Source organism: Engystomops pustulosus, chromosome 2 (assembly GCF_040894005.1).
Source record: "Engystomops pustulosus chromosome 2, aEngPut4.maternal, whole genome shotgun sequence".
NCBI lineage: Eukaryota > Metazoa > Chordata > Amphibia > Anura > Leptodactylidae > Engystomops > Engystomops pustulosus.
This window is the reverse complement of record NC_092412.1, coordinates 205,141,872-205,169,023: the sequence shown is the minus strand read 5'-3', so window position 1 is coordinate 205,169,023 and position 27,152 is coordinate 205,141,872. Positions and strand designations below refer to the sequence as shown.

The 27,152-nt window shown below is 41.7% G+C and overlaps 1 protein-coding gene across 6 annotated transcripts in view; it reads right to left on the bottom strand.

The window, feature by feature from the left end:
• The window catches only part of LOC140119151 (arylsulfatase D-like), a 65,415-nt gene that overhangs the window by 20,070 nt on the left and 18,193 nt on the right, over positions 1 to 27,152 (bottom strand). For 2 of the 6 annotated variants that reach the window (XM_072137867.1, XM_072137865.1), the window contains 5 exons: positions 10,887 to 11,036; positions 8,628 to 8,749; positions 7,785 to 7,913; positions 5,223 to 5,646; positions 847 to 983 (listed from right to left, as the gene is read on the bottom strand). In XM_072137867.1, coding sequence (XP_071993968.1) covers positions 847 to 983; positions 5,223 to 5,646; positions 7,785 to 7,913; positions 8,628 to 8,749; positions 10,887 to 11,029 — 955 coding nt within the window. In that variant the 5' untranslated portion in view covers positions 11,030 to 11,036. Of the gene's footprint in view, positions 1 to 846; positions 984 to 5,222; positions 5,647 to 7,784; positions 7,914 to 8,627; positions 8,750 to 10,886; positions 11,037 to 11,194; positions 11,277 to 24,287; positions 24,365 to 27,152 lie in introns of those variants that run through there. The other 4 variants (XM_072137868.1, XM_072137866.1, XM_072137870.1 and 1 more) reach the window with 4 other exon arrangements.

The window sequence follows — 27,152 nt, the reverse complement described above, 5'->3', positions numbered from 1 at the left end:
TATTGTTTGTACTCTGTTCTCATTTCACGCTCTTCACTGTAGCTGAGCCATAGTAAATAATGGAGAACTAGACATACTTGTTCCCCAGCAAGTGTACAGTTATCATCTATTCTTTAAATACGAACCCCTAGTGTGGACAAAACACATGGACTGGATTTATATCAAGCAGACCTCCTTATACCAACACCTAAGCACTGACTGCAGCAAGAACCGGTAAAACCCCAAAATGGGACTGGTTTTAATATTTACCTATAGCTGATGTAACATGGTTTTCCATCATCCTTTTGTGAGGTGTCTTTACATAGACAAGATTGGACTGCAGCTGGGACGGTGGTCCAGCTTGTTGTCTAGCATTTACACGTTTGAGCATTTACGGTATATTTTAAAACAAATGAAGTAAAAGTTTTATATAGAAATAATGTATATACCATGCATTTGCAGCTTTATTCTTTGACTAGTGGAATCAGCAGCAAAGCTTACAATTATCTTTTATTGCTGAACTCACTATTCTTTTGTCCACAGTCTGAGATCCCAGCGGCTTGCAGTAAGAAACACATGCTGCTGAGCAAGAAGAAGTGAGCCACTGTTATCTGTGATCTCTGTGATCTCACCAGCACAAGTGTCCTTGGTTACCAAAGGATCACAAAAGGATTGGTTGCTTGCAATCTCAGATAATTGGATTTAAACTAAACAATACAAAATATACTAGTTCCATCTTACCTACCAATTCAAATTAAGATTAATAGACTAATGGTCTATTTAATTGGAACATATGAATCCTAAAATATAAAAAAGGAAATATTCAAACATATTCAGTGATACAGAAGTTGTGTACATGGAATTTACCAATCATCCAGTCCATTTCTTCTATGTTGTCTCCATACAAGTCGTGTTTGCTTCGTCCTCTGAACTCCTTAGTAGTATAATGAGGGGTGTGGATATGGAGGAAAGACACAAATAGTAGAAATGGTTTGTCTTCATTCCTGTAAGTTGGTATAAAAATTAACCTAGTCATTAAATATTGGTATATTAAAGCAAGCATGGCATTTATATATGTGCTGGGCATTTTATTAATAAGGGGGGACTGATATTGGCATTTTAATAATGAGGAATCTGCTATGGACATTTTATTAACGGCGATGCTTTTGCTGGACATTTAATAATGGGGGCTCTTATGGACATTTTATTAATTGGAAGGGCTGCCATGCAAATTTATTTAATGAGGGGAGAGTACTGGGCATTTTTTTTTTTTTTTTTAGAGAATAACGGGTGCATTATCCACCCTTGGCTTATATTGGAGTACATACGATTTCCCAATTTTTTTCTGTTATAATTAGGTACCTCTGCTTATAGTCAAGTATATAATTATAATGTAATTTTAATTATAGGATTAAATCAATTAAATACATATAGGAAGAGAGCAGGTGAGCAGCACTCCGTGAGGATGAATAGTTTTTTTCAGAAGTGGAAAATGGAATGTTTCAGCTACCTCAATGTAGCCATTCTCAAGCAATGTGAACAGTGTTACAGGGCTTAAATCCTCCGCAGGATGTGACATCATACATAGTAATCAGTGTACAAAGGATTTCTTAGTCACTTGGCAAAACCAATAAATACATAATAATCAGTTGTCAAGTAATTAACGAGTGAAAAAACAATATGTGTAAATAAAGAGGTGAATTCAGAGACTACCACTAAACCACAACGCTAAACGCACCAGGAGGAGACTTACTCCGCAGCAGAGTCCTATTCGTTAGAGGCCATACCTGTCAGAGACTGACTGCACACTGGGCAGCGCCACTATTTTGTTGCAATCCAGTCATGGCACAGAGCACTGAGCCGTAGGACTGCGCTATCTGAACGTGGGCACTGTCACGTCAGGTGTCACAGTAAGTCTTGCAAGAGTAGTACTCGTATAGTGGCGGCCATCTTTGATAGGGGAAAGTCGTTCTCGTAGCCCATACAAGGATGAATGGAGTTAGGTAAATACCAACAAGGTGTCACGGTAAAGTCCATTGTTTGGTCAACATGGGGTGATACAGGGCTCCAAGGACAGTCAGTCCAGAAATAGTAAGTACACGGCTACTTTTCACTCTAGGTACTGGTACCATTGCAAGAGGTACTTCCAGGATCAGTGATCATCCAAGTAAAAAGTGGTGCATCAGCAAAACAGTAGAGGAAGCGTATCTCTGCCGTGGAGCAAGTCTCCTCCTGGTGAGTTTAGTGTTCATGGTTGCTAAGCAACCATTTGACATGTGCTATTGATATGCTTACACATGGGCATGCTGCGGGGTTGTCTCTGAAGTAACCTCTGTATTTACACAATTACTTGACAACTGATTATTATGGATTCATTGGTCTATATTTTGCAAAGTGACTAAGAAATCCTTTTCACACTGATTGATTACTATGTATGATGTCACATCCTGCGGGGGATTTCAGCCCACCCTGTAACAATGTTCACATTGCTTGAGAATGGCTACACTGAGCTAGCTGAAACGTTGCATTTTCCACTTGCGAAATAAACTATTCATCCACACGGAGTGCTGCTTGCCTACTCTCTTTATTTGTAATTGCTGGGTCCTTTAGTCAGATCCCTTTGAGCCTGCACCAACCTTGGATTTTAATCTGTTACTTTACTGTGCCACCCTCCACCTCTTTGTTATAGGAAGAGGCAGATATAATAAAGTTGACATCAATCATCAAATCAAAGGTATACACCTTTGGGAAAAATATGTGAATCAGAATACCTATCCAAAAATGGCAGAGAACCCTTATATCCCTATTGCTAAACAAATTTGTAGCTTTTCAAAATTTTAAATAAAAGTTTATTTTTACATAATTGGAAACTCAACTGTGTATATTCTCTAAATGAATAGACTAGATTCTAACTTTATGTTAACTGATCAGATCACTCATAGTATCCTTGCTATTCTGGCTGACTTTATTGTTTAGTATCTGTAATATAGAAAGTATTCTCATATCTATGAACTCCGATTAAAAAGCTATAATACCATGGCTAGCCTTAGGCTTCGTACACACGACCATATGGGGACCAGTGAATTTGCGTCCCAACTTACGGCTGGATCACGTATCCTATAGAGGCCTATGGCACCCGCTTACACCATAGCTTGACCAAGTTTGGCTTTCAACAGAGAGAGGAAGGCGAGGAGCACTCAATCCTCCTCCCTCCTGCACAAGTATACGTTTGTATGCATGAGACCTAACATATTCCACAATCATGGTATCAGGGGACTGAGGCCTAAAAGGCAATGGGGATACTGCATTGGGACATTTAGAATCTCCTCTTATTGACTCAATGGTGGGAATTAAAAAAAAAAAATGATAGTCCAATAGTAATTCTCATCTATGACTGACATTTTAATTAGTGAATTATTTTCATAGTAATGCATAGATTTGTGATGCAACATTGAGCAAATGGTATTTGATGTCCTGCGTCAGAGTTAAAGCGAATCTGTCATGCAAATTAACCCACCCACAATAAAGACTTCATAAAAAACTATGCTTAAAAAGAATTGTCCTGATCGCCATATGTTTCCCCCAATGCTAAAAATCAGTTTGTAAACTTATATCCAACCCACCTGATGTGAGTTCTACATTGTAAATTTAACTCGCAATGTCCTGCCTCCTTGCTCCTGGTTGACAGACCATGATATTCTGCTGTATGGAGGGCTCCGTTTCATCATTGACCACTTAAAGTCATGTGACCAGGACGACATCATCTAAGGTCCCGTTAGTTCTACTACTACTTCATGTATGTATCTGGTCACATGAAATCACAGCAGCCTCCATGGAGGATGGGGAGAAGTAGAATTCCTTGAAGGATGGGGAGGAGTAAAAGTCCATGAAGGCTTCTGCGATTTAATGTGATTCTTCCTGGTTACATGACATACTGAGAAGAGGCATAGGACATGGGGAGGAGTAGATGGAGGGGGAGGCCGAGCAGTACAAGCCTTCCCTGATTCCAGGGAATATACCATAAAGTTAATTTATGTGGATGTAAGGAAAATATTTCTTTGGTAAAAGAAGGGTGTCAGTGAGTTAATAGGACTCCTGCCACTGGCTGTATATGTGAAAGTGTGGTGGCCGATTCTCTTTAAGGATTTCCCTGCATTCAAACTATTGGACACAGCCAAAGATTTACAACATAATATGGAGGAGGAACAGTGCATCTAGTTTTCAGAAAAATGCAGGAATAAATTATGCATGGATGGGTTTCCTAAGGTAAAGATTTCTTGTTCCAAGTGTTTGGGAAACTATAGTGTTGTTTTCATTTCACTAACCATTGACCTTCCAAGGAAATAATGTGTTCAAGAAAGCATCTATAATTTAAGCAAAATAGTTTTTTACTTTTATTTAACATTTTGTACCATAATGAATATATTTCAGGTTTTTAATGACTTTAGAAAAAAAAAAGTGTACATTAGAGATGAGCGAGCACTAAAATGCTCGGGTGCTCGTTATTCGAGACAAACTTTTCCAGATGCTCGAGTGCTCGTCTCGAATAACGAGCCCCATTGAATTCAATGGGAGACCCGAGCATTTTTTTAATAAAACTGAACAGTAAAAGAACAGTGCAAAAAAAAAAAAATTCCAGATGTTTGCAGATGTTTTACTTGTAAGAACACATTGAAATAACACTATTCTTCACTTTGCAGGTGTTCGCGCGTGTCTCCCGCTAAGTTAGGAGATGTGCACGAACATTTGGAATGTGAAGAATAGTGTTCTTTCAATGTGTTCTGCACTTAAATGCTCCTGTGTTCACGGTTTTTAATGTTTTAATTCTATTCTTCACATTGCAGGTGTGTGCGCGTGTCTCCCGATAGGTTCGGAGATACGCGCACAGCTGCAAAGTGAAGAATAGAATTAAAACATTAAAAACAGTGAATACAGGACCATTTAAGTGCAGAACACATTGAAAGAACAATATTCTTCACATTCCAGATGTTCCGAACCTAGCGGGAGACACGCGCGAACACCTGGAAAGTGAAGAATAGTGTTATTCCAATGTGTTCTTCCAAGTAAAACATCTGCAAACATGTGTAACATGTGTAACATGAGTATACTCGCTCATCTCTAGTGTACATGTAACATCTAAGATGAATGGACTATGGGCAATTTAAAGTTTTACCAGTAACAAAATATTAAAAAAACACTGTCCTTAGAGCAAAATGCTGTGTATATGCAAATAGTATTTTTACCTGTTAATAAATGCCTTGGCCTCTTTAATTATTTGTCCAGATTTTGTTTTCAGGTCCATTGGCTGTTCAACAATTTCAAGATTCCTCATAAATAAACAGTTCCAATACGGTTGGAATGCAAAGGCTATAAACCAATACATGAAAAACAATGTGCCAGATAGGGCAAAGATCACAATAACTGTCCATGTAATGTCGATTAATTTCCATTTCTTGTTGGCTATAAGTGTGAGCACTGTGATGAAGAATACCTGTGCATCAAACCATAACTTCTTTTTATATTCCACAGCAATCTCACCGGGCCTCGATGGTTCACATTCATTGACCAATGTGAAAGGTATGCCATAAAAAAAATCAAAACCATGATTTAATGGGTGGTGGCAAAAATAATCCATAGAGTTACAATTTACCCCAAGATGCCATTTACCTGTTTGAAAACAAAAACAGGAATTTGAGTTTGTGGAGAATGTAGGAGAGGGTCAGTCTAATGTGAAGTACTATGACCATCATACACAGGACCAACCCCCTTAACCCAGTATTATCTGATTTACAAGATGGCTGTATACCTAGCTTCAAAATTAGTTGCGGTTTTGACTCATTGGCCAGACTTGCTGGATGCAATGTCTCCCAAAGAAACACCCCAGGATAAGCATGATGAAACCCCACACTCAAACTACATCCTGGGGTGCACCTACGCTAGAGTCTCAAATTTAGCACCTAAATTCCCATCCACCTGCGCAAGATAGCCCCTATACTCTAAATTTTACTCTCTCAGCTTTGGCACCTTCTTCAATCCTTGCTGCCACCATCTGTATTACTCCCATTTAATTATTAATGAGAAGGCAAATGGGCACCTGTCTAGAGAAAGCCTTAACAATTTGGAAACCCAGATTACAGAAAACCCAATTAGCTACATGATTACTTAACAATTGGAAACGTTATCTCTTCTGACATTTACACTCTTTAAGGCTACAAACTGAGACATAATAAATTTTAAGGGTTTAATACACAAAATGGACAGTGCAAACGAGAAGACAGAATTGTCAGATAAAAAAAAAATGCTAACCCAGAATTTACACAGTACATACATATATACATTCTGTACATAAACCAGTTATAAAATAAAAAGGGAAAAAATGAATACCCCTTTCAACTGACATAAGTTAAAAGTTACCTGCCCCAGCCAAGAATTCTTGGGAAGCCTTCCTGGGAATTTTAATATCCTCATAATTGCAGTGGCTAGGTTTCATGTCATCTGACCCTTTTCCCAAATAGCTAGTTCTGAAATTTTCAAGGCTTGTAAACGAAACCCCTTAACCCTTCTCTATTAGTGGGGATTCATAACCACAAATTATGTCTAAGTTATTAAAAAAATATGATTTACCAGTAATTTCTTTGTTCAGAACCCCATGATACCTCTCTTTCATCCTTGCCAAGGTGTTAAATTTATGCATATGTGAACATCTAATTCTCTGACCCTACTATTCTTTGATGAGAAGTAAGAGCATTATGAAGTTATGATGCATCTTAGTCAGGTTATGGCAAAATTTACAGAATCTGTAGAGCAGGACAATCGATTGCCTGGATCTCAGTCTTATCAAACCTGCAGATGGGGCGATACGCAAAACTCCCCAGGTAGGTATAGTAACCTGGTGTTATTTGGATTCAAAATGTACATAAACTGTTCTGGTGCCATAAGCCAGAGCTCATCTGTTTAGCTTTGTTGATGTTCCATTTAGGAGTTCTGTTTAATCCAATGATTTGAATGCTCAGTGATTAGACCACGTTGGTACACTGCTCCCACCTGCGTCCAATCAGCTGCAAATCAACTCACAAGTAAAAAACGTATACTTATGTCTAGAAAGCTTATAAAGTGTTCTTCATAATGATAGTTTAGCTAATGGGACTTTTTGGCAACTGGTAGACTAGAATAATAAGAAAAGAAATCTGAAGCCTAGTTCAAATTTGAAAGAAAACAATAACCTTTTGTATGGACCCTACGATACTAGTGAATTAAGGGAAGTAAGGGAAAATCATGAATTTTTGTTGTGAACAGTTAGACAGATACCTTGCTGTCCAAACATAAAAAGACTACATTCAATAAAAAAGGGCCCATCTAGCTGAAGTCAAAACAATGACAATATACCTTTAAGGGGTTAAAGTAGATGCAATACTTACATCATCAATTCCCTGCTTCCCATGTTCTGATTCTGCATAGACCCCCCCCCCCCCAATTCTCTACCTCTGGTCATATATTGCACACATGAAATGCTAGTCAGACAATCGCCATTTCGACAGGTTGCTGCTATGGCCAGGAATTCGCTAAGAGGCCATTTAATGTGTGTCAACAATATGTTCCCATCATATAACTTCTTCAAAGGGGTTGTTCAGGATCATGGGTTTTTAAATATGGGCGTGGTATTTAAAAATTAAAAAAAAAAACCTTCTATAGACACTCCTCTCTGGTTCGGCACAATACTGTATACAGAGGCTCAGTGGTGATGTAAAGTATATGCACCCGCTATATATGACATTTTTATTTAAAAAAAGGAACCAAATGCTTACCAATAATTCCTGTAGAATAACCCTGCTCTTTCAAAACTTTTGCAAATGTAGTTTCATTTGTTGGAAGTCCTCCAGATGCAGCATTCCATAGCAGAACCCTTTTACCACCATTATCATGGCCATTCATACCTAAATGGATTCAGAAGTGCAGAAGAGTCAGTCATGTCATATAATATTACAAGAATAATGTAACCATTACCAATGGGGGAGAATTATTATATGCCAGAGCATGAACCGGCATATACAAAAAATCCCTGCCCCTCTAATGCCCCCAGACACTTTGAAAGGCTTAAGCACAGCATGCATTTCTTTTCCAGATTGTACCTGGTAAAGAAATATGCTGAAGGATTCGAACTTTCACTTGTGAAAGTTTGCTGGCAGCAGCGAATGAGCATTTGAGGGCAAGAACACCTCTTTACCGCCCACTCTGCTGCTGACCCCACCCCCTTTCACAACCTCCAAGCTCCCTTGGCATGGAGCTGCCGTAAAGGGGCTAAAAGTCAAAATGACTGGCAGTTTTCAATGTATTGGTACTGGCAGTTATCAATGTAATGTATTTCAGGGCTTCTAAGCCAGTTTTCTGGTGTAGAAGTCCTGATAAATGTGGGAAACAGCAACGGCAAACAGTAACACACCTGTGAAAACAAAGAAATTTGTGAACACTTTTTGCTGCCAATAAGAAATGATAATACAACTAACTTTGAACCGCTGTTATGCTGTATATAAAGATATTCATAAATTTCTAGAGTAGTCAACATTTTTTTTCTACGATACGGCATCAAAAATGTAATTTTCATAAGTTAGAAAGGATGTGGCTAAAACGAACAAGTACATATTTTTTACCTGTTCGAATAGGATATCGGCCAGTAAGAAATGCTGATCTACTTGGAGAACATACAGATGCTGCAGATATGTGTTGAGTTAATTTTACACCTTCCAATGCCAGTCTATCAATGTTAGGAGTCCTAAAATTCATACAAATGTTAACAAAAATAAACCAAATAGGTAAAAGTTTCTCAATATACAAATCACTGAGGGACTGATCATGAAAATGGAGGTCTCAGAGGCCCCAGCATAAATGCACCGGTAGTGGGCAGTCACTACTCTGCTACAGTTGAAGACAGAGTGTGGCTACTCAGTAGACAGGGAATGGTGCATTGGTCACACATGTACACTACATTATGGGGTCTAGTACACCTGTTCTTCTAATTGTTAGTGGAAGGGGAAACTACACAGTAAATAAGTGATACATGTTGATTACAGGATAAATTCCTTTAACCCCATTTAGGCCAGGACTTTTCCACATTTTGCATTTCCATTTTTTTTTTATTTTCACATTCCAAACACTTTTCAGTATTCAGTTTACATATGCATTAAAGAAATCTGCTATATGCAGGATGAATTAAATTTTCTAGTGGCAGCAGTAGTGCAATGTTCTGAGAAGCTGAAAAGAAAATCCAAATGTGGTGGAGTTGACTCTCCCCGCTGTTGCGTTCTCGATGTCGGGCAAAACTACGTCAGGTCTGGTAGTGCCCAAGAAATTGCAATTTCTTCAGTACTTCTAAGCTCGAAATACTACAGTATTGCAGTATATGGAGAATTTACTATGGATCTATAAGAGTGTCCCTCATAAAATCATAAGTAAAGCAATAACTGCCTGTAAATAGGAACATTAAAATTTTAATATTTTAATGTTCCTATTTACAGGCAGTTATTGCTTTACTTATGACTTTATAAAGATTTGTGTGGGACAAACCTAAATAATTTGGTTCAGATTTTTATAACAGTGTCCCTCCTGTCATTCAGCAGGATCTAGAAGACTCCAGGCTGTCATGGGAATAGATTGTAGCTCCCCGATGACATCATTGCGCTGCCAGCAGGTAAATGATTAAATGAGACAATACCCTCTTTATACATTCTTAGGCCCCATTCACACTGCACGTATAGTTACATGTATTTGGGCACAAGTTTGCGCCCCCATAGACAGCTAATGTGACCCGGCAGTAGTACGGTGGCACCATACCATACAATGGGAAAAGATAGAGCTTGCTCTATCTTTATCTGTATGTACGGCTGGGAAGTGCTGTTTGCCAACATGTGCTCACCTGGGCTATGTCTGGGCGAGCACACGTCCATGTGAATGTAGCCTTAATGGCATTATGGTGTACGTGTATGGCATAATGTATTAATAGAAAACCCACCATAATGGATCTACCTAATAAGGTGGATCCAGTTGCAGCTTTCTTTAGTCTGCCCCAGCCCTTTGTTGTTTTTGTTTAAACTTTCAGTTTGGCAGTAACATCTTTGAAATATGCAGGCTCCTGGGGAGTGGAGCAGCCATGCCATGGAGCGTGAGCTACGGCTACTCCATGCCCCAGTACCCACTTTTAATCCCTCTTACCCAGCTTCTCTTCAGAACCTAGCTTCTCTTCAGTGCCCTGTAGCTGCACAGACTCTGCTCATGCGCAGTATTTCCGTTGATGAGGTCACATTACTGTAGCTGTGCACACTTATTTCAGAATTCTATAATTTGCACCCAAAATAAACTGTCTGCACCACATTTATCAAGTTATCAGTTTTTAGCCACTTTTTCAATAAAGGGGCTGTGGCCTATAAAAGTCAGCGGGCCAAAATTTGAGTGTCAGAATTTTGATGCGGTTTTATGGCATCAAATAAGGCAATTTATAGGAATTTTGAAGTACGACTAGACAGTATTATACTACACCAGATTTATCATCTAGCAGCAGATATTTTAATAAATCTGGTGCAGCAGAAGACTTTAGTCTATTTCTGCAACGTCTTACACCACAAACACTTCTGATAGATCTGCCACATTATGTCGGGTTAGGCAGTGGACCATTTAAATGCCCACTGTAGAGATTTTTTGCCACTTGTTTTGTGGAGAACATACAGTATAATGTAAGAAAGGACAGATAATTAAGTGAGCTAAACGACCGCAAAAGTTTTCTGAAATTTCCTACATTTTTTTTTATAAATCAATTTCCAATCTCTAAGAAACGGATTTGTGAATTTATTCTATAAATTCTCATTACAGATAATATTAGTATGTAAAATAAAAAAGACAATTGTATAAGCAATTACCTTATCGTGTAATTCCCATAACAACCAATCTCCCCAATTCCAAGGTCGTCAGCCATGAACAGCAATATATTTGGCTTCTGAGAGGTGGCTTCATTTGGTTCACATAAACCAAGAACCAAGAGTAGAAATGCTAGAATGGCCATGTAACACCTAGCACACACACAAAAAAAGAAGAAGGTTTGTCATTTTGAACAGCGCAGGGTTACGAATATCTACAAAGTAGAAAAAGTAACTGTTGATCTGGTTGACTAAATCTTGTTTTGCACCTAGTATATAGCATAAATTTTCATCTTTATAGTGTATCTTACAAGTCGTGTAGAGGTCTCATCTACTAATGGTTGGCTTCTTCACAACCCAGTGTAGACTAAGCCATATGCTACTCAATTGTAGTGATTGCTTTTAAAAATTAACAATCAACCAGGAAAACTTTAACAAAGTGGCAATGTATAGAACAGATCAAGGAGAAAGTCCATTTCAAGTGTTTACTTTTTAGGGATTGTTTAACTAGATCGTGCAGAATAGATGTTGGTTTCTAAAATGTCGATATAATAAGCCAAAGACACACCACTTACCAATTGTATGTAATAAGTCATGTTAATAGTCTAGTTACAAACTACATAAAAAAAATGTAACAAAAAACAGATATCTAGAGAAAAAAATATATTTGGAGGACATTCATTGATACAAGCACCCCATTTTAGTGGATATGTGGAATCGGAATCACAAATATTTAACTTCTTAATGCCTTCCAAAAGCCATAACTTTTTATTTCGCAATAATTAGGAATTATACTTCCTATAAAAGGCACCAGGTAATATACTGTACAATTTATTGGAAAGCTCAAAATAACATTTGAATTGAGATCAAAACTAAGCTCTGCTTTTTTTGTGTGTTTTTTAAGCCAGAATATTCAAGTATAAAAGTTACAGTTGAGTAACCCCCATATCAGGGGTCAGGAACCTTTTTGGCTGAGAGAGCCATAAGTGCCACATATTTTAAAATATAATTCTGCGAGAGCCGTACAATGGGGCTTATTTACTGAGGGTCCCGCGGCCGCATTTTTGTCGGGGATCACGCCACCCCCCGCAGAACATAATACACACGCCACCCCCCGCAGAACATTATTATACACACGCCACCCCCCGCAGAACATTATTATACACACGCCACCCCCCGCAGAACATTATTATACACACGCCACCCCCCGCAGAACATTATTATACACACGCCACCCCCCGCAGAACATTATTATACACACGCCACCCCCCGCAGAACATTATTATACACACGCCACCCCCCGCAGAACATTATTATACACACGCCACCCCCCGCAGAACATTCCAATACACATTTGTTAAAGTGTCTGCGCCAGTTTTATGTGGCGGCTGCTCTGTGTCCCACAAGACTGCTGTTACTGCTAAGCCGGACCATGCGCCACATTTATTACTGACGTGCACCACAATTTTGTCTTAGGTCCTAGCTATTTTGTATCTCAGCTGCTGCAGAACCTCACACTAATGTAGAAATGCAGTGGTGGGGAATGATATGAGGGGATGATGCAGAGGGGTCTGTAAGGGACACTTAGGAGCTTCATAGCTGCTCCTGCACACAGGACACTAAGGGGTTAAGGCAGAGTGTGAGGAGACACTGGGGGGGGGAGGGAGCACTTATCTGTGGCTGATCCCCGGCTGCTGACTCCTTCTCCTCAGGTGCTGGATGTCTCTGGAGTATGCAGCTCTCTGGTCTCCTCTGTCTGAATCTCCCGCGCTGCTACATCCAGCCCCGGGATTGGCTGCAGGCAGACAGTCTCCTCCCCTCCCTCTCTCACACACGGAGGAGACTGCTGCAGGGAGGGAGAGAGAGGCGCCGCCCCTGAATTAACCCCGCGGACCCTGCGCTGCTCTGCTGATTACATCCAGGGGCATTACTACAGCCAGGGGCACAACAGGGGCCAGATAAGGGCCCCTGGTCTTGACAGGCAGCGTAGCAGATGCCACGGCTGTAGTAATGCCCCTGGATAGGAGCCCTGGCTGCGAGCCAGATGCGGCCATCAAAAGAGCCACATCTGGCTCGCGAGCCATAGGTTCCCGACCCCTGCCCCATATCATCGAATAATTGAACTAGTGTCATTTACTGTTGGCAGGCTAAAAAGACTCATAAGGTGATGTAATCAATAACGCTACTGAGGATTACATCCTTCCCCCACTGATATAATTATCAATGGCTAGGAGTAGTCCATGACTTAGACATGTTGGCAAGAGACATTAGTAGCCAAATCTGTCGAAAGAGACCTACAATGATCTGTACTGAACGTATGCAGCATTGGTTAGCATATGATCCTAGTGAAATTCCAAAAAACTTACCCTGCAGACAATTCCCTGCATAGCTGGTAATGATAAAACCAGAGATGAGCGAGCACTAAAATGCTCGGGTGCTCGTTATTCGAGACAAACTTTTCCCGATGCTCGAGTGCTTGTCTCGAATAACGAACCCCATTGAAGTCAATGGGAGACTCAAGCATTTTTCAAGGGGACCAAGGGTCTGCACAGGGAAGCTTGGCAAAACACCTTGAAACCTCAGAAAATGATGAAAACACCACGGAAATGGACAGGAAACAGCAGGGGCAGCATGCATGGATGCCTCTGAGGCTGCTTAATCACACCATTATACCAAAATTATATGCAACAGAATGGCGATGACAGAGTGACCGAATGAGGCTAGATAGCATCTAAAACATCCAATAATTGACCCCAACACTATAGAAGACGGCAAGCAGAGGTAGCGGCAGCAGCGGCAGGCTAGAGAGTGGCATGGCGACATACCCTAAATGGACTCAGGCTTCAAACCAATTTAAAAAATTCCTTTTAGCGAGGATAACGTGTAGCACTGTATGTATCAGTATTTTGCCTTGTTAAGGCGGCATGGAGGAACGAAAGGAGGTGAGCATGAAGCATTGAAATGATTTTCCACGGTTCCAAGTTCCATAACGTATCTGGTGAAACACCCGAAAAATGAGCCTGACACAGCTCTTTTGATAAAGGGGACGACATGTGGAGGCAGCCATGGAGACGACTTCCATGATTAAGAGCGACAGTATGGGGCATCCATATTGCACTGCTATGATTGCAACTTCAGGTCTCCAGCAGGGCGGCGACAGATGGGCCGAGTTCCATTATGTATCTGGTGAAACACCTGAAAATTCTGCCTGACACAGCTCGTTTGATAAGGGGATGATGTGCTATATATCCCCTCGCGCTCCAGCATCTGAGGTATAGAGAGTTGAAAGTTGCGCATGGAGACATTGGTGGACGCTGTGGAGGATCGTGGAGGCGAAATGGACAGGAAACAGCAGGGGCAGTATGCATGGATGCCTCTGAGGCTGCCTAATCTTGGGATGGAGCTGGCGGTCTGCTGCCAGGCGAGCTTTCGCCTGTCCAAGCCCCTGTCTCTCGGCTCCTCCCTACCCAAAATGGGCCTGGGGGCCAGAAGCATTTACTTTGAAAAAAGTATTACATTTGTAATGTTATAGCACGGACCCTGCCCCTTTAGTCATTGGGTCCCTATGACCCCTTCCTCACAGTGCACCTCTTTATTTCACCCCTTTTTTTTTTTTTTTTTGTAGCTTGGGCCCTTATGACCCCTTTCTTACGGGGCCCTTATGGTCCGCCGATCACTCAATCTCCCCCACGTCACCTCTCTCTCTCTCACTCATTAGCTTGGGTCTCCCCTTATCTCACGTCATTCATACTTAACATTACAGTACCATGCATGTTGTTTACGTATTTTTGTGTTTCCTTAATATATTAGGGACACAGTACTCTGGATGGATTGCCTAAATTATGTATATTTTGACTATACTTACCCCTCCCTGTTGGATCGCATCTTGCCCTCTATTCTTCAAATTCTACAGTATATTGTAATCCCAGTAGACGGGTGAGAACTCTTGAATCTTGACTCTGGGAATCCTCTTCCGCCGAGCCATAGCTGGATCTCTGCCTTCTCGTACTTTTCCTGGACTTTTTGGACTTTTGATTTATACTTTCATGAATTAGGATTTGAAAATTGTTTATACAGGCACTAGCCAATTGATACATTAGGACAAATAACCATGTCAATGTTGTATATACTTTTGTACTTGTACTTTGTACTAAACACTCACCCTTTTTGCCCTCCACTGCTGCGTCTAGTGCATTAGCATATGATACTGCGGGCCAGTAAATCAGTGACCCCTTATCATACTAACCGATTTATTCAGGGGCTTCATTTGATTTAACTCTGTGTGTTAACCCATGTGTACTTACGTTCACATTTAATTTGTGTATATCCGGAATTCTGTGCGTTAACCCATGTGTGCTTACGTTCACACGTAATTTGTATACATTCGGAATTTATAGGCTGTTACATATTTGACCAGGAACAGGGGATGGTTGGTATTTGATCTTTTACCCTCTCCTCTTGTACTACATCTACTACACATTTCTCTATGCAATATGCATAGAATGCATGTGATACCTGTTCGATCAATTGCGCCGTGCCTTAGGCTTCGTGATGCATTTCTCCCCCTTCTCTATATATACGCCGAATAAGTCAGACCATATCATATTGTACCGCTCTGCGGTGGATATTGTATTCCACCATACTATCATGGTTGCACCTATGTGTTCGAAACCTTTTGGTGTTTTGAGATAATAGATGTGTATCTTGTTATCCTTATTACCACGCCGTATATATCCCGGATACTTGATGGTGGATGCTGTACCTCACCACATTGTAAATATTGTAAATATTATATATAGATGTACTTGGTTACTTGTTACTCTGACTACTACGCCGCATATTCTGGATACTTCATGGGGGACGTTGTATTTTACCACATCATTAGGGCACATAAATGACTCAAACCGATCAGTGCGCCGTTATCACAGCTACTTGGTCATTTTGTTATTTTGTTACCTTGGTTACTATGTCGTACATCCCGGCCGGGATGCGCATGCGCATTGTTCCGTCGCCAGCCCCACTTCCGGTCCTATACATCACTTCCGTTTTCATGCAGATTGGTTCATGCAGCACTGGCGCCGCCTGTACAGTTTAGTGGAGGGCCTATTTAAGGTGAGTGTCTTATGACCATGGTTACCTACCCCTGAGGAAGTCGTCCTTGGGACGACGATACGCGTGGGGAGCCGTGTACCTCTAGTCCCACCTCGTTCCCAATGCTCTACCTACCATACAGGAGCGAATCTTTTTACCTTACATGCCGTAAGATCCCTAACTTTATCCCACTTGCACCCAGCACTTTTCTCATGTTTTTCCACAAATTTTTTTATTTTCATATACATTTTCTACTTACTAGTAGGGTAAACATAGTTATATTGGTAGCACTTGCACTTTAGAGGTTGTCTGATCTTCATTAGAGCATGTTCTTGGGGCAGAATGTTGCCCATGATTTACCATTAGTTTATAAGGAGCATTGTATGTAACATCTATTATAGGTTTACACTAACTGGGTAGAGGTGCACAGACAATATTTTGTGTCTGGACTTAGAGGTTTTTTGTGGACGATCCAGACCGGGATCTCCACATTGGTCACTTTTTGTATATTTTTGTTTTAAATGCTTTTAGATGTCTGTGTATGGTAACTTTGTCCGTTTTGTTTACATTAATAAAGAGATTATTGTTGGAACATATCTTGTATTTTTATGTATTGGCCTGATTTGTGCATCGCTTTCCTTTTGCTTTCTCATACTTTGAAAAAAGTATCATTTTCAAGGCGGGGGGGTGGGGGGCGGGGGCTACAAACAGCACTTCTAATAACCTTTTGTAAAAGATCAAGTGTAGTACTGTTCTTATAAGTAATTGGCTTGGTTATGGTGGGTGAGAGGAATGTAAACAGATGCGCAAGAAGCGCTGAAATAATATCGGTAAATGATAAAAGTTTGCCAGTATATTTTGTGGATAACACAGCAGGGTGGCAACAAAGTTATCAAGTTTGATGTGGAAGGCCTGAAAACAACCAAAAATTCTGCCCGACACTGCTCGTTTGCTAAGGGGACGATGTATGGAGGCAGCTATAAGGACGACTTTGGGAGGCAGCTATGGAGATGATGTTTGGAGGTAGCAATGGAGACAACGTGTGGAGGCAGCTATAAAAACGACGTGTGGAGGCTGCTATGGAGACAATTAAATTTGGATAGTGCCTGTATGTGGCAGTCCAAAAAAGTTTTCAAACCAAACCAGAGGAGCAGGTAGGTGGTCCTCCAGAAAAATTAAATACATAGAGTTATATATATATATACACACACACACACTATATACTATAGCTAGAGCCAGTTGGCCCTTGCAAAAAATAGCCATTTTCCTATGCTTTAGTGTACAAAGAGGAGGAGAAGGAGGAAAATGAGGAGGAGAAGTGCATACATTATTCAGGTTGAGCTTCTTTCACCTGGTGGAGAACGGAAATCCTGAGAAATCCAGGCTTTATTCATCTTGATAAGCGTCAGCCTGTAAGTTGACAGGCGTGTACGTTTATCGGTGATGATGCCACCAGCTGCACTGAAAACCCCCGCAGACAACACACTAGCGGCAGGGCAGGCAAGAACCTCCAAGGCGTACAGCGCCAGTTGGTGCCACATGTCCAGCTTTGAAATCCAGTAGTTGTAGGGAGCTGTGTGATCAGTTAGGACGATGGTATGGTCAGCTATGTACTCCCTCACCATCTTTCTGTAAAGATCAGCCCTACTCTGCCGAGACTGGGGACAGGTGACAGTGTCTTTCTGGGGTGACATAAAACTGGTAAAGGCCTTGTAAAGCGTACCCCTGCCAGTGCTGGACAAGCTACCTGCTCGCCTACTCTCCCTCGCTACTTGTCCCGCAGAAGTACGCCCTCTGCCGCTAGCGCTGTCAGAAGGGAAATACTGTTTCAGCTTGTGCACCAGGGCCTGCTGGTATTCATGCATTCTAAGAATAAGAATAAATTCTTTGAACGCGAGGGTCACGGGATAGGCAACCTAGCATGAAATCTGCCATATGCGCCAGAGTACCAACGCGCAAGAATTCACTCCCCTCACTGGCCTGACTCTCCATTTCCTCCTCCAACTCCTCTTCTTCTGCCCATGCATGCTGAACAGTGAAGGACTGAGCAATGCTCCCCTCTTCTGTCTCGCCAACATTCTCCTCCTCTTCCTTCTCATCCTCCTCCACTATGCGCTGAGAAACAGACCTGGCTATCAACAAGGGAATCTTCTTCCCCAGTCTCTTGTGACGAGCGCAAAGCTTCTGACTTCATGCTGACCAGAGAGTTTTTCAACAGGCCAAGCAGCAGGATGGTAAGGCCGATGATGGCGGCATCACCACTGACCATCTGTGTTGACTCCTCAAAGTTACTCAGCACCTGACAGATATCAGACATCCACGTCCACTCCTCATTGTAGACTTGAGGAAGCTGACTGACCTGACTACCAGTTCTGGTGGAAGTTGACATCTGGCAGTCCACAATCGCTCTGCGCTGCTGGTAAACTCTGGATAACATGGTTAATGTTAAATTCCACCTCGTGGGCACGTCGCACAACAGTCGGTGAGCGGGCAGTTGGAGGCGGCGCTGCGCTGCCCTGAGAGTTGCAGCATCTGTGCTGGACTTCCTGAAATGAGCACAGATGCGGCGTACCTTCGTGAGCAAATCAGACAGATTGGGGTATGTCTTGAGGAACCGCTGAACTATGAGATTTAACACATGGGCCAGGCATGGCACATGTGTTAGTCTGCCGAGTTGCAGAGCCGCCACTAGGTTACAGCCGTTGTCACACATAACCATGCCTGGCTTCAGGTTCAGCGGTGCCAGCCACAGATCAGTCTGCGCAGTGATGCCCTGTAATAGCTCTTGGGCAGTGTGCCTTTTCTCGCCTAGGCTCAGCAGTTTGAGCACCGCCTGCTGTCGCTTAGCGACGGCACTGCTGCTGTGCCTAGAGATACCGACTGATGGCGCCATGCCCACGGATGGTAAATTTGGAGGAAGAGGTGGAGGATGGGTGGGAGGCATAGTAGGCCTGCGAGACCTGGACCGAGGTAGACCCCGCAATCCTCGGCGTCGGCAGTATATGAGCAGCCCCAATGTGCCGTTAGCGATATACAGTGGCCCTGCCTGGCAGCACTCGTCCACGTGTCCGTGGTCAGGTGGACCTTGTCAGAAACCATGTTGGTCAGGGCACGGATGATGTTGTCTGACACGTGCTGGTGCAGGGCTGGGACGGCATCGGGAAAAGGAGTGGCGGCTGGGGACCGAATACCAAGGGGCGGCCGCTGCCATGAGGTCGCGAAAGGCCTCGGTCTCTACCAGCCTATAGGGCAGCATCTCCAGGCTAAGTAATTTGGAGATGTGGACGTTGAGGGCTTGGGCGTGTGGGTGGGTTTCATTATACTTCCTCTTGCGCTCCAGCGTCTGGGTTATGGAGAGCTGAACGCTGCGCATGGAGACATTGGTGGATGCTGTGGAGGCGAAGGTGTGGTTTTTGCATGCGAGGTGTTTGGGCCGGGGGCTGACTAGCAGAGGCAGCAGATGACACAGGGAAGGAGCAGTGGTGTGCCCGGCCGGAGTTGAACGGCCTTGGTTCCATTGAGTGGGGTGTTTTGCATTCATATGCCTGAGCATACTGGTGGTGGTTAATCTGGTAGTGGTGGAACCCCTGCTAATCTTGGTGTGGCACAGGTTGCACACCACAGTCAGTCGGTCATCCAGTGTTTCTTTAAAGAACCTCCAGACTTCGGAAAACCTAGCCCTCGCCACGGGAGCTTCACTACGTGAAACATTTGGCGCTGATGCACCAGCTCTGGCCCTGCCTCTCCGTCTGGCTCCACCACTGCCTCTTCCAACCTGTTCTCGTCGAGGACTCGCCTCCGTCTCAGAAGCACTGTGTTCACCCGGCCTATCAACCCAGCTTGGGTCTGTCACCTCATCATCCTCCGATCCCTCAGTCTGCTCCCCCCTCGGACTTCCTGCCCTGACAACAACTTCACCACTGTCTGACAACCATGTCTTCTCACCTCTTTACACACTTCTTCCACTACGTCAACAATGTCATCACCCACAGACTGCGACCGGTGGAAAACCTGGGCATCGGAAAAGAGCTCAGCAGTAACTGGACAAGTGGTTTGTGACTGTGGGAAGGGTCCAGAAAACAGTTCCTCAGAGTAGGCCGGTTCAAATGCCAAATTTTCCTGGGAGGGGGCAGACTGGGGGGGAAGGAGGCTGAGGTGGAGGAGCCGGAGGAGTGCTGATTTTGGTGACATGGGTGGACTGTGTGGAAGACTGACTGGTGGACAAATGGCTAGAAGCATTGTCCGCAATCCACGACATCACCTGTTCGCACTGTTCTGGCCTCAACAGTGCTCTACCACGAGTCCCAGTAACTTCAGACATGAACCTAGGGAGTGTAGCTCTGCGGCGTCCCCCTGCTCCCTCATCAGCAGGTGGTGGCTCACCCCGCCCAGGACCACGGCCTTTGACCCCTGCAGTAGTTGGACGCCCACGCCCTCGTCCTCTACCCCTAGGGTTCAACATTTTCAAAATTAAAGTTTAAACTGTAAATTTTATTTGTGTTTTTTTGTGTTTTTTTTTTAACAAAACAATTAGAAGAAATCACACAGCAACCACAAAAGATGATGATTGCTATGGCTAGTTTCTAGCCTACACTGACAGCAAACAACTGGATTTTGTGGTGTGCCTGTCACTTTCAGTTTTGGGGAAAAAAAAAAAAAATCATCAGACTGTGCCTAATTCAATCAAACCCCTAATAAATTGTCCCACTTAGGTGTTTGAAATGGATATGTGTGTCACTAAGAGCTAAATAGAACGTTCCCAAGTCTCCCTGCAAATTCCTCACAATATGGTACTAGCTGCACTACTAGTGCCAGCAAGGCCAGCCACAAGCAAACAAAAAAAAAATATATATATAACGCTATTCTAGCCCTAAGAAGGGCTGTTGGGTTCTTGTAGACTCACTCCTGCCTAACACTAAGCTAATATAACACCCCAACGCTATGCCTGCAGCAGCAGCAACTCTCTCCCAAACGGCATCCAGACAGAGAATGATGCAAGCAGCGCGGGCAGGGACTAGTCTATTCCAGAGTCACCTGATCAGACCAGCCAACCACTGCTATCGACGTGTAAGGGTACCACGTCATGCTGGGTGGAGTGCAGAGGCTCCTGGCTTGTGATTGGCTCTGTTTCTGGCCGCCAAAAATCAAAACGGCGGGAGATGCCATTATCTGGAGCTGGCAAAGTATTCGTCTGAGCAACGAGCAGTTACGGGTACGCTCGAACGAGCATCAAGCACGGACGAGTGTGTTCGCTCATCTCTAGAAAAATCGCTTAATAGAGTTTTCTGTAAGAGAAGTGTCTCCAAGGAGCCTTCCCCAGAGAGCGACACACCACAGTACGCAGGTGCAAGGTGACATTTAAAACTCCCGGCACCGCCTATCGTCAGAAGAATGAGAGTGTGGTTGGTTACTGTGGATGGAAATAGCCTCCTGTGAATCCGGGGACTCCATCCCTGGACACTCATTTTTATTTGATGCATCAGTTTTTAATAGATTTGATTAATAAAAAGTAATTTTTATCTTATACCACCTACAAGTTGCTGTGTTATCTATGTATTTCAAAGAGGTGAAGTAACACCAGTAAGTTCTTACATGGGACGTATGTTTTGTTGTACTTATTTTTATATTTTATTGTTTGTTTTTATATTTTTTGTGTGCTTAAAAAAACTGTGCTATATAATACTAAATCAAGGATTCATGTCAAAATATAACTAATGTACACAGTTTTTGTTATGTACTTTTATTTCTAAGAAAAGTTTAACTTTGTGTTCTGACATTTTTTAAAAATGTTGTTGTACACAGTTGGAGTGAAGTTTTGGAGTGGCTGTAGTTTTAAGTCAAGGGAGAGAAAGGGTGTACCCCATAACTCACGCACAATGGAATTTCACATCTAATAGCCTCACAAACCCTAGTGGTAAGGGACTACTGGTTGACAATCACTACTTTGAGAAACAGGGTTCAAACTTTCAGGATTCAGAGGTTTGGGGTTCAGGACCAACAAAACACAGACAGACAGTAGTATTACAAATCACAGGAATATTTAAGGCATTCCTGGATGCTCCCCTCACAACCAACCAACCAACCATCCATTCATCAAATCAACCTACCAACCAAATGTCACCTGAAAACTCCAACTCAGAATCAAGATTAAACCACCCAGCTTTCCACAAAACACACCTAGCCAATATGAAACTCTGAAAGGCACCTAGTAATCACAGTTTAGGCAGAAAAACCCAGGGTTGTAGTTAACCAGCATAGATACTGTTTTGAGAACTGTACAACTAGATTATTACTATTTATTAAAATGTGAGAGTGAGTTGGAAGCAAAGGTTTATCTTACATGCTCCACAGCTGCCTGCTTCAGTGTAGAATATGTCTGATAAAAGATCTCCCAAAATGTGTTTTGCTGAATCTAACCTTCTGTATCAGCTTCTACCAAAATATGTTCCAAAAAACCCTTGAAATGTCTTGCATCCTATTTATTTAGTACTTTAGAAGCTTTTCAGACTAGTATGACAAAAGAGGTGTGGCCTTATAAGGGGTGTGGCTTCACTAGGAAAATTCTATGCATCAAAAAGTAGAATAATTGTGGAACAGTTTTGGTCATAAACTGATAAATCTGGGGCAGCAGAAGACGGCCTAGTCTAGTCTAATGCCATATTGCTATCCTTTCCAACAACCTGATAAAAGCCCCCTTAAATATTAAATTATTTAATAGCAATGCAACAACAAAAAGTGGGCACTAAGTTTTTAACCAATTTTGCATAAAATCAACAGAATAGTAAATACAAAAAAACCTGCAAATTATAATCACAGAAGAGTGTATTTTACCAATTATTGTGGTTCTTTTCCCACTCCTTCCTTGCTGATAAAATTAATTAAAAGGGACACAATTCTCTGCTGAAGCTCAGCTAGTTACATAGAGGTTGCATTGGAAACTACAAAAATAAATACATCAAATATGAACTTTTTTTACTAGAATGTTGGTGTTATCAGTAAAAAAATAAAGATGTGTGCTGATATTTGTTGATGAATAGGTTTTTATCAAATGGCCTACATCATGGCATTATTTGTAGGGGTTTCCTTTGCTATGGAATTTTTAGAATTTTTTTCTGGTTTAGAGTTGGTAATTTACTTTTCAACGCACAGAGCATCAACGTCAATGCAGAGCCCGTACCACGATTTTCCTGAAAGGAAAATGGGCAAGGTGCAAGTGACCCTAAAAATGTTGCCTAAAAGTTTGCTACATTTGTTTCCATTTCTGACAGGAGATTTGCACTTTACGTCCTCTGCTGTGATCGTACAAGTTCCACAATTAATATCTAAAAGTTTGATCGCTTGCCAAATATTCAAAACATTAGAAAGTCTAGCAGCATCAAAGCAATAGAAAAAATGGCAAACCCCAAAACTGGTCTTGACACACCAGGCAAATGTACTACAAAAAAAACGGATGGGTGCTTTATTTACCCACTTGGGTAAGTAAAGCACCCATTCATTTTTCACATTGAATTTGGAGTGCAGTCTCATTTTTTTGGAATACATTTTCCAAATATTCAGTTATTATACTACTGTGGGACACATTTTCCATAGACCTTCATAAAAATAACCAGAAATAAAAACAGGCAGGATTTTTAATGACAGAAATATGCCAGTTTATAAGCATGCAGGTGCATATATATTTGCACTTATTCCTAACATCACATTCAGCTTGTCATACTTCAGGAAAATAAATTAAATGTAGGTGACATGCGGCTGCCACAGTGGTTTTTGTGACTTTAAATCAGTTGTGGCCCCCAAAAAAGACACTCTAACTTGAAGATTGTAAAAACATAAAACCCATCCAAATACATTTCATAAAAATTCTTCACATGTTTACTTAACCCCAACAAGTATGGATTCACAGACATTGCAAGTTATTGAGTATCTACAGGATTACAGTTTAGTCAATCATTAAAAAAAAATATTAATCTAGGACAGCTTGAAATCTGTGCAGTGTAGACACATGCTATAAATATAAATGGGAGGAGGGGATTAAAAAAGTGTTAGGATTCAGACACACAGGATACCAAAAGGAGATATTGGGGTGAAAAGCACAAATTGGAGATATGAAATGGATTTAATCTGTATCAAGGTTTATGCACATACCTAAAAAAAAAAAAAAAAAAAAAAAAAAAAAAAGAATTATAATAATTACATGGTTTGAATTTCCCCTACCATATTCATGAAATTCTAAGCATTAATTCATATTTATTAGGATTATTAGAAAAAAAATTGTATAATATATATACACACATACAGTATAGGCACATTTACCTTTTAAGTTGACTCTTTGCTCAGAATCTGATGGGACACAACCTTAAATCCATACCAGAGGAAGATGCAGTGTTTATAGTTATCAGCAGGATGGAACAGACTTGTGCAAATCTAACAAGAGCATTAGGATAATAAATTCCTGACTTACACTAATGCCTTCTCACCTAGCTAAACCAGTTCCCTTTTCTCCCTTCTGTACTGATATCATGTGAGAACATTAAAACAGTACAGTCCACAGATGGGAGTCTATTCCTTTTAGGAAAAGACTTACATGTTGTAGACATATTTTATATTGTTTCTGTCTAGAGGTACTGTATGCATTGATCTCACAATGGAGAGTTATTCTATTTGATGTGTAGAGAGGAGCAGGGAAGTTCAGATATCGGAAGTTTCTCTTAAAAATGCTCTAGATTTAGGGTTACACATGCACGTTTTATCTCTAGACAAAACTTATCAGTAGACAGCAAGAATTAGGTGGCAGTTGACTGCTTACATGTTGTTGTACAAAAGAAACAATCCTACCTGGTTTATGGCTTTTGTCTGCGTAGAGATGAATGTCTGTCCTGCCCCACAACTATCTCAAAGGATAACAAGTTTGTCCAGTTGTCACCGTAACAGTTCCCATTGATCAGCCAACTACAGCTTTGGGAACTTCAGTTATCTCTGTTATAGCCAATAAGATATCTTTCAAAAGCTAGTCAAGGGGAAATAACCAGTAGAAAGTTAGGACGTTAGAGGGAAGAATATGAGGAGGGTGGAAGGATACAGAAGAACGGAAAGGATGATTGCTATGTGGGGCTGAATAGACAATATATATTAACACCATTGTCAATGCCTGGCTGTCCCTGGGCCTGAATCCCCCCCCCCCCCCCCCAAAAAAAAAGGAAGCTTTGGCCCTGGAAAAAGAATCAAACTTGTCTGTCCCTGTTTTTTTACTTGGCTGAGTGGTATACAGGCATTCCCTACTTAAGGACACCCAAATTACAGATGGAGGACTGTGACCTCTGGTGAAAAACACTCTAGATGCTTTATTTTAGTCCCAAACTGCAATTGTCAGCTGTAAGGTGTGTGTAATGACATTTATTTGATAATCCTTGGTTTCGTGACAGCAAAAAATTTTGAAAATCCAATTGTCACGGACAAAAAAAAAAAAAAAAAAAAAAAATTGCCTGGAGCTACATTTATAAAACTATACAGTTCCGACTTACATACAAATTCTAAGAACAAACCTAAAGAACCCATCTCGCACGTAACCAGGGGACTACCTGTGTAGCAGACTGGCAATTCAACTACATCATATATTCATGTTACTATCTTATGACAACACATTTGTTTATGATCCCAAATTATGTCACTAGGCTTCACAGATGCAGGCAATGCAGCTTTTAAGTCCTTTACCATAATCTCCAGCATTTTAGACTCTGTATACCTTAAAATATAAACCAAATGTCAAAGAAATGCAAGGACCATCCTTCAGCCATTATAGTGGAGTCCTTCCCTTCATATACCCTGAACTTGTAGGTATACCCGGATTTCGCACAGCTTATACATCTTCACGCTATACCTTGCCCTCTTATTGGGCAGGTACTGGTGGAATTGAAGTCTCCCTTCAAATTGTACCAGGGACTCGTCTATGCTCACATGTTTGGTGAGGGTATATGCATGGGCAAACTTGGCACTAAAATGATCTAATATATGACCTTAAATAAACGATCATAACTGGGGTCATCTCTGGGTGGGCACTTTGTGTTGTCTATGTAGTGCATAAATTTAAGGATGGCTTCAAAGCGCATCCTGTTTATCGCCATGCGGAATATGAGGGTGTGTTACAGAATGTCTGTGCTCCATTAGTCCCCGATTGCGGGCTTCTTTACAATCCCCATAAGAAGTAATATGCCCCAATACTTCATCTCTTCTCCAGTGCTGGGGTCTACAGGTAGGGTTGTGCATGAAATTAAGAGGGATTTTGGGAAATATGCTGTGCAGCGTACAGATTGGTCTGAACTACAGGGGTCCTTCCACGTCACTGGAAGATGAGCTGGATGATGGATAAAAGGGGACATCATCCCCACTTGCTGACTCCATGTCAGAGGCAAGCATGCCTCCAACACGGTGAGCGTCTTCAAAGACATTGCACAGGAAAAAAAAAAATAAAATAAAAAAAAAAAAATATAAGAATGTGCACCAGAAAAAAAAAAAAAAAAAAAGAACGTTCACCAGAAAAATTCGATGTGCACCCAACTACCGTCTAGCTAGCACACACACAAAAAAAAAAAAAAAAAAAATTAAAAATAAATGTGCACCAAACCACACAGACAAGCCGCCCAGATGGCACACACAAAAAGTGCACCTATGTACACTGCACAAATGCACCTAGCTTGCCCCAAGACAAACTAACCACCACTAATAATACTGTGCAGCGCTATTCACAATGCAAAGTGCGTTCAGTGCAGAACAATGCTAAAAGTGCGTTTGGGTTCAGAAGGGACAGACAGGAGATTGGAAAAAACAGAAGACAAGTGTGTTCACGTAAGGTGATCACACAGGGAACACAAAGGATGCAGGAGGGAACAGATAGGGATCAATAGAGAACAAGAAGGATCAGATAGGAAAACTGTGTTTTGGAGCAAACAGTAACGCTCTGCTCCGCTCTCCAGCGATAACAAACCAAAAATGGAGCCACTGGAGGAGAGAGAGCTAAAAACAAGTTTTCAGCCTATAAACGCTGCAATTGGCTAGTCAGGATTGACTGGCCAATCGCAGCGATTGGTGGTCGGGACTGATCCGAGTGGTCAGGTGACCTAGGCAAGAGGTTCTCCTGCCTTTGTCACGTGCGTCCCACCTCGATGTTACCATGTCACATGA